Below are 16,788 nucleotides of genomic sequence, written 5' to 3'. Positions count from 1 at the left end.
CCAGAGGAGCACGGACAGAGCGTCTAGTCAGAGCAAGACTAAAGAGTCTCGGCCAAAGAGAACGGATGTGGTGTCATTAATAGCATCCGAAAGGTTGATGTTTTTGTTTTGTTTTTTTTAAACTACATTATAAAAAAACAGCACAGTTGATTGTATATACATCGTTTTATGACCCACTCTGTCATTTAAAGGTGCCATATGTAAGAATGTGGCCAAAAACAGTTACTACAATCAAATTCAAAATACCGAGGTCTTTTAGATTTCGTTTTCTGACGTAACTGGCAACCCATGGTTGCTCGGCAGCTGAGACTCTACCGACTGCAATGATTGGTAGACGGCAGTAGGTGGCGCCACATTCCAAAACATGATTTCAAAACATAAACATGATTTGCAGTCTGCAAAATATTTTTTTTAATGGCTGTACTGTTGTTGTTGGTGAGTTCAGTTTGTTATATGAACATTATTCCTGAGTCTCTGTGACATATTAGGAGGAGTTTATGTCCAGTTGCTTTAGATTTATTACATAATGCATATTTAAGTGTTCATGGATTAAAGTTGGGTCAATAAAAAGTGAAAAATCACTAGAAAAGTGCAAAGGCTGTAATTTAATTTGGATTGTTCCAATTTCTATGCAAATGTGACCAAAACATTGTGGAAACCATATCTTTGTTTTAATGGTGAAAACTTTAAAACAAAATGATATCGCAATATCCTCAATATTTTCCAAATCATTCGGCCGCAAACATTACTGACATTATAAATGTTGTTGTCTTTAAAGTCTTGGGCTGCGAGTAAAGATAAAGCATATTTTTTACTGATTAATTATGTTCATAAAATGTGGAAATAATAAAAAATTCATCTTAAAAGTCAAGCCACACTATATATTCAGTTTAATAACCCAGAAGAATGGAGAAATCCAGCATATGGTGCCATTTTAAAAACCAAGGAGCAGATTTTATGTCCCCTTTTTTCCCCCTTTAGTCAATTTAACTTTTGAAGTCATCGTTAAACGGTTAGGCCTAAATAAAGATCCTCAGCACCGAGGGTCCGGGAAACTCGCATGACGACATGCGGCCTCTGCCGTGGCCTCACTGGCCAACTTCTACAAACCTTCAACCGACACAAACGAGTAAATAAAAAAAAAGTTGGCTGACAAAAATCACCTTCAGACAAACAAATGTGTCGACAGATGGAGAGGGAGATGGAGGGAAAGTGGATGGAGGTCAGATGGAGGCCACGCAGCCTCACAAAAGTGCGAGGTCCGGCCTTATCGCAGCCTCTGCCCCCCCCCCCCCCCCCCCTTATCAGCCGCCTGCCAGGAAATACACATTCCAGTCCAGTCCCATTGGACCGCATTGAGTTTCAGCTCTGCATGACCCCACCCATCCGGCCCTTCGTTAACCCAATTACCCCGTCGTTACGGAAACGTGCGAGGAAGGACGGGAGCGCCGATGGGATAGTAATGGATGCGAGGGAAAACCGATAATCACAGCACCGTTAATGTGCAGGTGGGAACATTTCTGACACAAGTGCACACACACACACACACACACACACACACACAGGTTTGTTAGTGGGAAGGAGGCACCCTGTTTCTGGGGTTTTTATTTATAGCAAAGGCTCAAAGACAGAGAGAGATCCCAGAATGCTTTGTGGTTTTGGAAGACAGCACTGGGTTTATGCTCTCTAATTTAGAGTCCTATAATAGCGTGCACACACACACACACACACACACACACACATATATATATATACACGCTCTGAAGTTGAAACACAACTGCTCTATATCTTCCTTTCTCTCTCTATATTTTTAATTTACCGTCATGGAACAGTTGGAAAAGACAGGAGGAGAACAGAGAGAGGAAGGAGACAAGAAAAAAAGAAAAAGAGTAGAGTCAGAAAATAGCGAATGAGACATGAAAAACTGTGAATGAGAGAGAAACCGAGCCAAGAAGGAGAGAAAAGAGACGCGGAGCAGAAGTGGAAAGAGAGGGACGTGGATGCGAGCGAGGAGAGAGGGGGCAATAAAGCTGTGACAACGACAGCCACGGTGGTTGTCATAGCGACGGCCATGGAGAGCAGGTAGAGCGCGGTCCCCTGGGAATGCACGCCTCCCTCCCCCATCCTCTCGACATCCCTCCGTCCCGGCTCCATCTCTCCGTCTGGCCTGGCTCCATCCGCTTGCCGTCATCCCCATCATCCAGCCTCAGTTCTCCTCCCCTCTGCATCACCACGTCCAAATATCCCCCACATTTCTTCCTTCTCTTCCTCCATCTCCTTCTCTCTTTCCTTTCCAGGTCCCCTTTTTTTTTTTTTTTAGACCTGGATCCTCTTCCCTCCTTTCTTCCCCCTCATCTTTCCCCTGCTACATCACTTCCCATCCCTCCATTACCGTAACTCTTTTTCCAGCCCGACCTGTCTCCATTTCATTTCCTCCACTCTTTCCCCTCTTTCTCATCACCCTGCAGTCTTGTGCACTTCCCTTTTTCCACCGCTCTCCTCCCCTCCCCTGCCCTATTGTCTCTATATTCATCTAACTCCAACTCCAGAGAGTACTGTATGTATATGAGCACATCTGCAAAGCAATGCCCAATTACTCCAAGGAAGAATCTGTGTGAGTGTGTGTTTAGCATCTTCATGGCTCCGGGTTGTGACCCACCTAAAAACACCAACGTTCTGCACTGAATCAACAAAAACACAGTGCACCGCTCGACTTACCGTGTACACTCTGAAGTCTGAGCTGCATCTATTTCATTTTCACAATTTTCAAAAAAATTGATTAGACGACAATTCAGTCAAGTAGTGCTGGGCACGGCGTTACTGGTGTAAACGATGTCAATGTTAGCGCATGGCGCGTTTCCATGACGACTGACCCGGAAAAGACGCATATGACGTCCAAATTGTTAAAATGAAAGTTTTTCGTGCCGCGACACCGGACTCCAGGCACCATTTACCAGTTAGCTCCATTAGCTCCATTAGCTCCGTTAGCTGCGTTAGTTTCTTTAGCACCACCTACAGTCTAACTGCAGCGGTCTGTTTATTAAACGAAAAGAGCAGCACAACAAATAACCAGAGTAACTGTGTACCTGCCTCTGTATTTAAAGTTTAGCCTTACTTTAGAGACTCATTTTAACAAATAGGGAGTCACGTAAAGCTTGATGTCACGTGCGTCTTTTTCCGGTCAGTGGTCATGGAAACGCGGCATGCATTAACGTTGGCGGGAACCCCAGCAATATATAAAAGATAACAGAGAATAAGTCAAAACAATTCGTACTGGCTCCATTTGTTTACACGATTCTGGCAAAAGACCCGTTCACTATCAGAATTTGCGGGTGTGGAAAAAAAAAAAAAATCAGTGCATGGAAATTGACGAAATCAGTATATAATAATACATATTCTGAACATACATAATTTGCGGTGTGACCCCAGATAAATAATCATCATAATGCTCAATGTGTCGTCTCCAGAAGTGAGCAATCATATCTAAATGTGTCTGGAGTTCATTTACACCTGTAATTAAAGCTGTACTCAGTGATCGCATCACTGGAGAAAGATGATTTGAATGCATGGGACGAACGTGTCCTGAGTACCGTTTGGTAAATGGTGTCGTCTTGGGCTCTGTGAGCGACGCCGGTTTGCCAACAGTTCAGGCATCCAGACTACTTTAGAGTTTCAACCAACTGGCCGCCAATGGAGAGCGGCCAAAGCTATGTAAGCTAAGTAATGCACTCACTGCACTCTGTTATTGATAGAAGACGAGCTACTTCAGCTGAGGCGAGAATAAAACTGTGTTCATGTAAGTCACCGGGACACAAAAGCTGGGATTCATTTCTCAGCATTTTTCAGCTCATCACTTATCTGCGCTGCCTTCGTTTGTGAACACCAGCTCACGGCGATTAAAGCTAAGGCTGATGAGAGTTTGCTCATAAGCTGTGCATAAAAATGCAAAATAAACTCCTTCATTTAAATAAAAGCCTTGATTCGACCAGCACCGTGCGTCAGTGTTTGAAACTGTAAACCTGCAAACAGGCACAGACTGGATTATACGAGCTAAAAATCTCATGTGTGCCGTACTATCATGTCATTGACAAACTTCTTATCATGTGTTACTGAGGAAGACCTGAAACTAGTATTTATACTCAATTCTTTACATCAGTTTTACATGAATCCGTCTCAATTTGCGTTGTATGGACGTTTTACACAATACTTCTTCTAGAGGTGAGTGCTGAGAACTAAGTTACAGGCATCAACAAACATAGCAAACATTAGAAAAGGGTTATTTTTATTGTGCTTCATCCGGAACGGACTGAAACACAAGCAGATATAGTGGCGGTGGAACATAAGACTACTAAATGTCAGTCGTCCCATTAATGCGGATTATTACTCTACGAGATTATTACTCAACGAGATCTATGACGAGCGGCATTTTCAATATTTCTGTACGTCTGCCACCACAGCTTGTTTCACTGCAACCGTCGATTGCTTCTTCTGAGTGATTTGACTATTGACTATACTTCCCCCATTTCCAGTGGTATAGCCCAATTCCGTCCGTCATCCTAAGCTCTCCTGATGGACGAAATGAACGCAAAGTACGGACGAAAGGCTCCGCCCGTCTACATCTGTCGCGTGGAGTATAAAATGGGCCTTAAAGCCGTCGTGTGTAGCTTTTAAATAAATACAAATGTCGGTAACATTCAAACGTTGTCAAATGCGGTCACACGTTTGTTTTTGTGTCTGTGGAGACACCAAGTGATGCGTTTTACATCACTACTGATGGAGGGAAGGTGGGAAGGCGGAAGCACAACCGCTCTAGTAAAGTAAAGATGGCAGTGAAATTTAGATGAAGGAATTATCGACAGTTCTCAATGGAAACATCATGTTCCATTGAAGAAGACATGAAACTAGCAATGGAGACTACCATTTCCATCTTACTTCTGAGGTATCACTTTTCAATTTAGGATCAAGACCTTCTGGACTTATTTCAAGTCTTTTCATATGAAAAGTGAAGACAAACCAAGACGAGACTCACAAGTGGCAGCTAAACTATTAGTATGCAGCGTGACATTAGAGGTTAAAGGGAGATTGCAGCAAAGTTTATTCACTGTTTGCGGGGCGAGTAATGAGCTACCCCCCCCCCCCCCCCCCCGTGCTCTCCCAATTTAAAAAGATTTCCATTCTTCACACTTTTGAGCTTTTAGTTAAACTTCAGTTTGAGCTTGCAAATTCCGAGCTCCCATTATTCCGTCAGCTTAGAGGGATGACACAGTGAAATAGCAGGTATTGTGAGAGCAGGCTTCCTCAGTCCTTACACGCCGTTATCACTCTAAATAGTAAATTGGGAAATTCCATTTCTATTGAGCCGAGTCAACCACTAAAACTTTCTGTGCGAGAAAGAAAAACTAATTTCAGTCAAATGCAGCACATCTGCCGAGCCAGTCCTTCAAATGTGATAAGAAATTGCTTTCAGATATGGGTGAGCAGCTTGTGTATGCACACACACACACACACACACACACACACACACACACACACACACACACACACACACACACACACACACACACACACACACACACACACACACACACACACACACACACACACACACACACACACACACACACACACACACACACACACACACACACACACACACACACACACACACACACACACACACACACACACACACACACACACACACACACACACACACACACACACACACACACACACACACACACACACACACACACACACACACACACACACACACACACACACACACACACACACACACACACACACACACACACACACACACACACACACACACACACACACACACACACACACACACACACACACACACACACACACACACACACACACACACACACACACACACACACACACACACACACACACACACACACACATCCCTTAAAGGGAGGAGACGGGGAGATGAAGGGGGGTTGAGCTGTTTTTCCCCCGACTGAAGGCTATCATTATTCTCTCTCTCTCTGTGTGTCCACGCTCACCTCCAGACACCAGCCATGTGAATGCAGCTCCGGATATGAACCGTGATCCTTTTCATTTCCTCCAACCACTGGAAGGTAACCGCCGCCACACCGTCACCCATCCTTTCACACACCCACCTGAAATACCTCCTCCACCCAGGGAGTGTTTTCTACCTGCCGGGCTGTGCGTTAATGTGTGTGAGGAGACTTTGTCCTCCAGCAGAGTGAGAAAAGACCCAACTTCCTGTGTCAAATTGCCCTCTCACATTCCTCACTCTCCCTCGATCCGCCTCGTTCGGAGGGCTATTTTTTTTTCCTCCCCTCTTTCTTGCTCCTTCTCTCTTTCTTTCCCTCTATGGGGGGCTTTGTCTGCAGTTGGACGCACAGAACACTGATTCATCCCACGAGTTAAACATGATCCACAACAACACTGTGCATTTCCGACACACACACACAAACACACACTTTTCAAGGAGGACAAGTTTTTGGCAGTGGAGACAGACTATTTTTGAGCCCACACACAGACAGATGGACGGATGCATGCACACACGCACACAGGCTGGGACACAGCAGATGTCTGTGGGAAAATGAGTCTCCCATGTAAGACGCAGTCGCCCGGATGTGTCGTCACAACTTAGATAACAGGAAATATCCATCCACACACACACACACACACACACTTGAGCCCACACGTCGCCAGAACCACTCGCATACGCACGTGCACACACACGTCATTTAAAGATGCGCTTCCACCGCCGAGCGGGAAAAGTCGCAGCTCGGCTCGCCAGCTTTGGAACAGATAGTAAAACCCGACCTGGCTTTGCGTGTCCACTGCAGGGTGTGCAGGTCGGATGGCAAGAGCGGCGCCAGCAGCGTAAATGGCGTGATATCATCATAGTAGTGTTGTTTTCCAATGAATTCGACAAAGAAGAGAGGAATTAGCTCTGCTGTTCACTGATATTAATCTTTAGAATTGTTAAACAAGTGGCCTTGATGCCTCTCTCCTGATGCACAGTTTATCAAAAAGCAAAAGAGCATCTCTCGCTCAGTCTTTAGCCTCTTTCACATTCAAATTATACAAGTATACATAGACACGGTTGGAACAAGGGCCTTTCTGCATGGAGTTTACATGTTCTCCAGTTTCATCCCACAGTCTTAAAACCCTCAGATTTAATTTGGGGATTAGGCAAATTGACCGCGAGCGTGAACGTAAGAGTGCATGATTGTACCCGGCCTTTCGCTCTATGTCAGCTGGACTTGGCACCAGTGACCCTCGTGTGGAGGATAAAGTGGGAGAAGATGGATGGACGTGTATATGTGGGATTTTTGTTAATCCAGATAAAGCTGGTAAAAAAAGGTGATTCTAACATCATTCCTGTTGCAGGCGGGTACGAGCTGCGACTAACGATCAAGTAATCGTTTGTTCAAGAAATGTCGGAAAAATATTGATCAGTGTTTGTCAAACGATGGCGTTCTTATATGTCTCGTTTTTGTCCGCAAACCAAAAATGATTGATTTTTAATGTTTTAATGTGTTGTGTCAAGCAAAGAAAGCAGAAGATATTCACATTGAAGAACCAGAAATCTTGAAATCATGAAATAAACCCCATCATGGAGCTCAGTGACATTACAGTTTGTCACTATTTTGTATAGGCCTCTTTCAATCTATCCATTATCTCAGTTGATCCACACAAAAAAACACAGAGTGCTGTATAAGTTGTATAAAGTAAGGTTCACTTCAACCATAAATGGCTGATGGCTATGCTAACAGCCAGACGATGAGTGTGCATAAATAATGCATCTCTGCCCCCAAAAAAATATGAAGTAAAATTTTTGCTTTTTTCACCCTGCGTCCACTGCAGTCATTTAACCCAAGAGTGAAAGCCAAATAAACACATTCCCACTGGTCAAAAAACTAATATAAACCTGGAATAAAGCTATTTTTTTAGACCGGTGGGAACAGGGGGTATTACTTGCATTAATAAATATGTACTGGTGCTATGTAATGTTGTGCTATTGTGCACACATTAAGACATTAAGTTTCTACAGAAGGTGTCTTAGCGAAAGTTTTGTTCGTTTGCCGTCTGTATCCGGTCGGTCCCGTCCTACCGACCCGTCTCTTAAAATAGATATTGCCCAGAAGTAACAATACTGTGTTGACCAATCAACAGCGAGAGTGTCTCGCTCCACCATTTAGGTGCCAGACCACTGTAATCATTTTGAAACGCAAATATTTGTGTCATGCACCGGAATTAATTGAACTGTATCTCATGGTGGAAATGGAGCTTTGATTTCAAGCCAAGAGTGACATCTAAAGAAAGATCCTGTCTGCAAGTAAATGCAAGCCAGGATGTGTGTGTGTGTGTTCGCCTTGCAATTATTAAGACTGTTGACACGTGTGTGTTTGTGTTTCCTATACAAACTCCACCTGCATCTGTGTCCGTGCACTCGCATAGTATAGCCTGTGTTCTGTAGTGTGTGTAATGTGTGTATGTGTGTCACACCTGTCTCCATCTATACACTTCAAGACGGATTAGATCAGCTGTAGGTCAGGTCAGATCTTTGGCAAAGGCTGCGGCCGACTGACCCTTTAATTAGTGCATCTGTGTGTGTGTGTGTTGTAAAGCTGTATCACCACACCAAGACGTGGTGACATCCATTCAAATATTCCGTTCATAGAAATCACTAGGTGCATTATGCTTCTGTAGCCTTCACATACACACATATATATTTATATATATATATTTATATATATATATATATATATATATATATATATATATATATATATATATATATATAGAGTGTAGTGTAGTAGGGCTGAACGATTTTGAATAAATCTGTAATGTGATTGCAATATGATTTGCGGAATTATTCTCATTCTCATTCGAAAAAACATATGGTTAGCCCAATAGCATAGTTGCCCAAGTCGTATGTGAACATTTTCGGAAAACAAGAAAAAAAATTTTTTTTTTACACAGACGTACCAGACATATGAGAAGAAGAAGAAGAAAAAAACAACAGCAGTTTACATGCATGTTAAAAGTCCTATCTTAGTCAGACTAAGATGATGATTTGTTTTTTCTTAATGTCATGTCATATTAGTCTGACTAAAAAAACAAGCTAGTCTTAGTCGAACTAACATATCTGGATAATGCAATTCATAGTCCGATTACTCCTGCATGTATATGCTTAGTCAGACTGGAGTCGGACTTGGCAAACTGTACGCAATATCTTATAGAGAGATACAGCGCCACCTGCAGAGGCGGAGTCAGACATGCATGGCCAATTAATACATTTTCTCCTCCGCATGTATACTCGGACTCGACAAGTTGTCCGATTGCCTATCTTAGTCAGACTATGGCCTTAGCTAGATTAAACTGTGCATGTGCAGTGGTTACTATTTTTGCATCTTTGGTGTCGCATTAAAAGAGTCGCTGAGATGAAATAACGAATGAAAGGTTTTAAATCGTAAACACTTATGCTGACGGCTGGAAGAGTGAGTAACATTGCACCCAAAACGGTGCATTTCTGGCAAAAATAGTGCAGAGAAAGAAGAAACGTGCACGTTCGTCTGGGTCATTACGGTGACGCTGACCGCAGCCAAAGCTGATTAAAAACTTGCATGCGTTGCAGGGTCATTTGACCCGGGAGTGGATGCAGATTAAACATTTGCACTGAGGGAAAACCTGTGTAAACCTGGGATTAAAATGTTCAATATAATGTACACTTAAGGTTTAGTGCAAACGCACATTTTCCCCTCAAATTAAAGTGCTGTTTTCTGTGAACAGAGAATTAACTGCATGGTGTCTTTAACTATCGCAGACACAAATCACATCCTTTAATTGTCTGACATTGATCACATTATCAATCAACATCAACCGATTTGAAACTTTTTTTAATCCCGATAATGGTTTTGCTTATTTAACTCCAAGCTCTATAAATAGTATTTTCACTTTAGAAGTAAGATGACATGTTCTTATTCTAGTAATATTCAAACAAGAGTTTTAACATGGGATTATACCATTATAACTGGACTTAAACTTAGAAAGCAGCAAGTGCATTGACACACACAAAACATCATGTTATAACGAAATAAATCTACAAGCTCACAGTGGAGCACTAGTGAGATTCAATGTTGTGTTTTTGTCTATATTTAAACGAACATCTGAGCTTTTCTTCTTTTAAGGTCTTTGCTTTTCTTCTTCTCCCAGTGATTAAATTAACTTCCTCCTCTTGCTTCCCACAGGATAAATCTGGATTCATCTCTAACGGGGGTGTGGACGCGCTTGGGGGGGGGCGCGTGAAGGTCGGTGTGGATTGGCCAGAAGGTGTGTGCGCATGTGTGTGTGTGATCGCGCATTCCTGATCAGCCCCCCCCTCTCGCGATTCCCGATGACATCATTCCACCAAGCCGTCGTCGCTCGCGCACCGCATCGCCGTTAACTTCCCCGTTACCCCACCCACATTTCACCACTAACACACACACAAAACTTGTGAGGATGTCCCCGGTCACGTCATGCTATTGGGACATTTCGATCACCGTTATCGATCAAATGAAGCCGCGTGCACCTCACAGGTGCTGATCAGACATCCGACCACACCTCCAACACACACACACACACACCTTCCTCATGCACACACACACACGTACCACAGCGCGGTTGCTCGGTAATAAAGTCATCAAAGCCGCAATATGACTGAAACAGCCGAATTAACGGCCGGATGTGAGCTGGTGACACAGACACCACATACCGAGGCGCCGCACAAAGACCCACAATCAAGCTCAATTAGAGATAACCCGCTAATTACACACATACACACACACACACACACCTCCTGACTCGAGGGAATACAGGCCACAATAAACCCCGACACTGAGACACAAAGGCTGCTGTGTGTGCGTGCGCGTGTGTGTGTGTGCGTATGTGTGTGTGTGTGTGTGTGTCTGGGGGGCACGGGAGTCACGGTCCACCAATGAGCGCAGATCCAGCTTATGTAGGTCGAGTGGAGGATTTCCTACCGATCACCGACAATCACCGTCTCATTAATAGTAGCACACCTCACTCGCTGACACGCGCTCGCACTCACGTGCACGCATGCATACACCCCTCCATGATTAATTTAATGTTTATTTTATTTTTAAATGCCCATGGTTTATGCGAGAACACAAGAGCTGCCCGTGTGTGTATGTGTGTGTCTGTATGTATGTGTGTGTGTGTGTGTGTGTGTCCGGTTAACAAAGGACCGAGTGCAGCAGCAGCAGCTTCTTCTTCTTCTTACCGTGGCGGTGTGCGCGAGGAGCGCCGTGAGCGCGAACAGCCAGGGCAGCTTCATGGTAAGGGGGTGGCGCGTGCACAGCCTCCCGGTGCCGCCGCTGCCTTCACGGGGTTCAGGGAGGTGAGCGGAACAAAAGCTGCCGCTAAAGCTGCTGCTGAAGCTGCTCAGTGTCTCTGTCCAACTTCAAAGAGCGCCGCCAGTGCGCGCGAGCCTCCGTGTGTTCGAGTCGGTCTTTTTAATCCAAGGCTTCACGCGCCGCTGCTGTGTCCACGAGGCCTCCGCGCTGTTCCTCTGTCCGCTCCTGCGAGTTTTTAAGCTCGAGACCCGATAGTGCCGGGAGACTACAGAGCTCGTGCCTCTCTGACTCTCTCTCTCTCTCTCTCTCTCTCTCTCTCTCTCTCTCTCTCGCGCTCGCTCTCTCCTCCCCCTCTCGGTTGAGGGCAGGATGTTCCGTATGGAGACGCTGCTAGGACTGAGAGTCTGGCAGGAGGAGTGTGTGTGTGTGTTTAGAGAGGTGTGTGTGTGGGGGGGGGGGGGGGGTTGTCCTCGCGCAGGGGCGAGGATGCCCCCTGCAGCTCGTTTAGGCACCCGCAGCCCCACACACACACACACACACACACATACAGTTACCCTTTTAAGGACCCACAGCCTAAATCCAGCGTTATCTCTAACATATTAAATCATAACTAGTTAATAGCTAACCCTTACCATAACACAACCATAATCCAATAAGTCCTCATTAGGACCAGGTTTTGGTCTCCACCATGAGGACTGCTGGTCCTGACAAGGTGGCAATAACAAACACAAGTGCGTCGACTCACATTCATGTGTACGTCCCATAACCAGAGGCGATCCTAGAGTCTGTAGGGGCCCTAAGCAAAAATTCCCAGGGGGCCCTTCCTTCCAACCAGTGTTCATCACCATTATGTCATAAATAATCTGACACCAACGAAAAATGTATGAGTTCAAAATAAAAACATTTTTTTTCGAAATGAATGAAATAACATGGAAAAACATTGTAGTTAAAAGGATGTGAAACTATAAATGTAAAGAACAATAAAATACTGTAAATAGCTTTTTAAAAAACGATATAAACTGAGTAGAAACGATATGCATTACACTGTAAATAATCCTCTTCATTTTCCAACTTGCAGAACGATAACTTCACATTTCAGTAAAAACAGCCCTCAGGCTCCGAGTGCTTGGGGCCCCCTATCAGCTCGGGGCCCCAAGCACTTGCCTGCCTTGCCTGTTCACAAACTGTGCCTCTGCCCATAACCAGCTAATGTCTAACAACTATTCAGATCTTTGACCCAAACTTAACCAGTTCATCAGAGCTGAGGTTCAGCCTCATTAGGACCAGGTTTTGGTCTCCATGAGGACTACTGGTCCTGACAAGGTCCTAAAGAGATAAAAAATACAAGTAATAAAACACACACACACACAGCCGCTCCCATTTTTGTGTCTATTGTTCAGGCGCAGGTGTTTCTGGTTGGCCGGCTTCCATTAGCACACCTTCACCTTCAGATCCGGGTGCTGAACCGTGACAGTGTGAGTCACGCTCAGAGACTGGTGTTCGAGTGCAGACGGACACACAGCCGTGCCAGCCGGGGTTATTATAATAATGTGTGTTCGCACTGTAGCCTACTTGTGTCGCCTAGCAACCAGCTGGGCCAACCGTTACTACAGGGCAGGCAAAAAAAACAAAACAACACACAACAGCACCTCAGATGTAAATGAGGGGAATGAAAACGTTAAGTCTGTTGAAGTCCAGTTACAACAACACACACCTGCTCATCTACACCATTAAAACATACTTTTAATTGATTTTGTTTTGTTGTTTTTATTTTTTTTATTGTTGTCTGTACTATAAAGATAAGGGTTTTTGTTTGTCTGGTTTTAACCCTTTAAGGTACGCACCAAGAAAAAAGCAAAGGAAAAAAATGTTTTTTGCATTTTTTCTAATTTAATAAAATGTATTTATGATAAAAATAACGCCAATCAATATATATATATATATATATATATATATATATATATTTTTTTTATTATTTTTTTTTTTAATTTAACCCTACATTATTTTAGATACAGGCCTCGACCAAACGGTTGAGATGTCTGTTCATAATAAACCTGGTTGGCATAATTCATAAAGTACAACATTCAGAGCAAGTCACATTTAGTGTTAGTGAGTTCAGCTTTGATGCATTTTTCAATGAGATATAGTGACTTAAAGTGTGGTCGACCAAATGGTTGAGTAGATAAAGGGTTAAACTCAAATGACCTGGGGGCAAATGCGCATCTATTGTGGTCAAGAGGGGGCCGGCCTAGAGAACAAAAAAACAACTGTTCACAATATCACACGTATACTTAATAATACTATTTATGATGCAAAATTAATGTATTAATATCAAAAACAGACATTTATTTGAAATTACAGAAATAATAGTGTGGACAACTGTGATCTGTAAAATCGTACCAGGAGCCGTTTCGGGGCCACTGCCATTCGTGGCTCGGGCCCTAACAAGTGTATTTAATAATGGGATAATAATTACCTAATGTCTGATTATTACTGTTATAAAAAACATTGCTAGCAAATATTATATTCTATCACCTCACTGGCAGCTGTGCCTCAGCTACACACTGTGTTTAAAAGACGGTGAGGTCGTGGGCCATGTTTTCATTATAACATGATATTAAGTGGGGGGACACATATAATCGATCGGGGGGCCGCCAGTTTGAGACCCCTGACCCCGGAATGACTGACATGATAATACTATTAACATTTTGTTTACTAACTCAACATCTACTCCTGGTCTCCCTCTTTCACCCCAACTGGTCGAGGCAGATGCTGCACAATAAAACTGAATTGAGTTGACATTTGAGAGAGTTTTCTGAGGATCTATAAGGAGTAAATCATTAGATTTAGAGTCTTGTATTTGCAGGCCCTTACTGCTCACATTATGTGTAAGGCTCAGCCTTTGGAACGCACCACTGCACTTTATATTTATTAGTTGGTTGGCCCCCCCTCATTAAACATGCACAGGATGCAGCAGTGGAACACTTTTATTTACAAGGCTATTCTGTGTAACCTGCCTCTCTACATCAGCCCGAAGTTAGAGAGCAGAAAGTACACTTTTAGTCTCAGAGGCAGCATCTGGATCAGATTTAAGACAGCGAAGAGGATGGGGCTCTTTCAATCCCTGCTTTCAACCTGTAACAACGAGGAAGATTGTTTTAATATTTTATTTTATGCTAATGTGTTAACGGCTTAATGCTACCGCCACTGTCCTTGTTCCTTCTTTTGAATCGCTTGTTTTGTATTTATGCAAAAATGTGCTGTTTGGCCAGGACATCCGTGGAAAAGAGAGTATTAATCTCAATGTAGGACGTTTCCTGGATAGATAAAGGTTAAATCAAAATAAATAAATAAATAAAGGGACAGTGAAAGCATGAAACCGCGGATGCTGAATGGAAATGAGCCGTCATTAATGTGATTATTTATTCTCGTCCTGCTGTGACTGCTCTGCAAAGGGCCCATTCTTAATCTTAACATTTAAAAAAAACAATGCAAAGTCACGTAATCTTACTTCATTCATGCACGTCCACATATATATATGGACATGATGCTTGTCTGTGTGGGGGAACTGATCAGCTGCTCAGCCGAGCTCTGAAAACTGTCAGTATCATGTTAACCCTTTAAGGTTCTACTCAACCATTTGGTCGAGCACACTTTAAGTCACTATATCTCATCGAAAAATGCATCAAAGCTGAACTCACTTACACTAAATGTGACTTGCTCTGAATGTTGCACTTTATGAATTATGTAAACCAGGTTTATTATGAACAGACGTCTCAACCGTTTGGTAGAGGCCTGTATCTGAAATACTGTAGGGTCTAATTTCACGTTATTGTTATCATAAGTAAATAAAATAAAATAATAAAACAATAAAAAATGCTTTTGCTTTTTTCTTGGTGCGTACCTTAAAGGCACCATATCTAAGAATGTGGCCAAAAACGGTTACTACATTCAAATTAAAAATTCTAAGGTCTTTTAGGTTTCGTTTTCTGACGTAACTGGCAACCCCTGGTTGCTCGGCAGCTTAGACTCTACTGACTGCAATGATTGGTAGACGGCGGTAGGTGGCGCCACATGCCAAAACATGATTTGCAGTCTGCAAAATATATATTTTTAATGCAAATATTGTGGCTGTACTGTTGTTGTTGGCGAGTTCAGTTTGTTATATGAACATTATTCCTGAGTCTCTGTGACATATTAGGAGGATTTTATGGCCAGTTGCTTTAGATTTATTACATAATGCACCTTTAAAGGGTTAAATGAATCATGGCGCCCTTCTGCGAGACAGTAAAGGTAATGCAGGATCCGTTTTGCAGTCGTGGACTCGAGTGCTGCACATAACGTACTCTCACACAACTTTGCAATCAATCAAATGACTGCAAACCAGCTGACACACAGTAAATACAGGCCTTAGGGGGCTCCTGTGTGTCACGGCCCAGACACAGTTGCCTACTTTCATATGGCTGGTAATTAAGACGACAGCCTACAGGTCTAATGAGTTCTCCTTTCAGCTTGGTGCACATTCCAGTGTGTGTTTTCAAACATCACTATAGATGACCCGGCTTCACCTGGCGTGGTTTCCTGATCAACAAAAGCGTGGGATTACCGCCCGCAAAACATCACACCCAGCCCGACTTGTTTTCTTTAGAGGTAACATCCTCGTTGAAGCCACTCGGGCACAGGACGCATGCGAACAAAAAAGCTGGACAGGTACAAACAGGCCCACTCTGTCCTCCAGGCTCCTTGAAAGATAAAACTAAAAAGAAAAAAAAGGTCCCCCCGAGAGAGCGAGGTGTGTTTTTACAAGATACCAATTCAAAAACGCGTCAGTGTAGTTTGATAATGCCACACTCATTAATCAACGGAAGGAAATCAGTTATCTGTTTATCAGACTGTTGTGTAAACCGGTCTGTCATTCTCCCACTGAAAAAACACCTGATGCAACGACGGGAAAGTTTTCAGTATCACTCGCGTTTTGTAGAAAACGAAACCAGGGTTAAGAAGCAGTGTTGTAATGAGACAAAGTACTGTGTACAAGTACAAACATATCTGTCCTTTACGCATTTCCTTCAACTTTGGTACTTGTATTTATATAGAGCTTTTCCAATGTTGAGCTGTTTTACAATACAGTTTTCACCCATTCACACGCAACATGGGGTTAAGTGTCTTGCTCAAGGACATAATAGACTAGTAGAGCCAGAAATTGAACCCACAACCTTCCAGTTGACAGACAACTCACCCTATCACTGAACCACCAACTACTCACTTTCTTAACACTTTAACTTCTAAGCACAATTTAGGAAAAGAAAAATTACTAAGTACAGTAAATGTCATATACTTTATACTTAATATTATATTTTTTTTTAAAAAAGGGACTTCAACTTCTTAATGGACGTAAACGTTTGACACTGTT

At 43.1% G+C, this 16,788-nt stretch overlaps 1 protein-coding gene across 1 annotated transcript in view; it reads right to left on the bottom strand.

The window, feature by feature from the left end:
• Window positions 1-11,491, bottom strand: part of sdc3 (syndecan 3) — a 40,549-nt gene extending 29,058 nt beyond the window's left edge. The window contains exon 1 of the mRNA XM_083899895.1: window positions 11,303-11,491. Coding sequence (XP_083756021.1) covers window positions 11,303-11,356 — 54 coding nt within the window. The 5' untranslated portion in view covers window positions 11,357-11,491. The remainder of the gene's footprint in view (window positions 1-11,302) is intronic.
• Between the last annotated feature and the right edge of the window lie 5,297 nt (window positions 11,492-16,788).

Source organism: Microchirus variegatus (assembly GCF_963457635.1).
Source record: "Microchirus variegatus genome assembly, chromosome: 13".
NCBI lineage: Eukaryota > Metazoa > Chordata > Actinopteri > Pleuronectiformes > Soleidae > Microchirus > Microchirus variegatus.
This window is presented reverse-complemented; position numbering and strand designations above follow the sequence as displayed.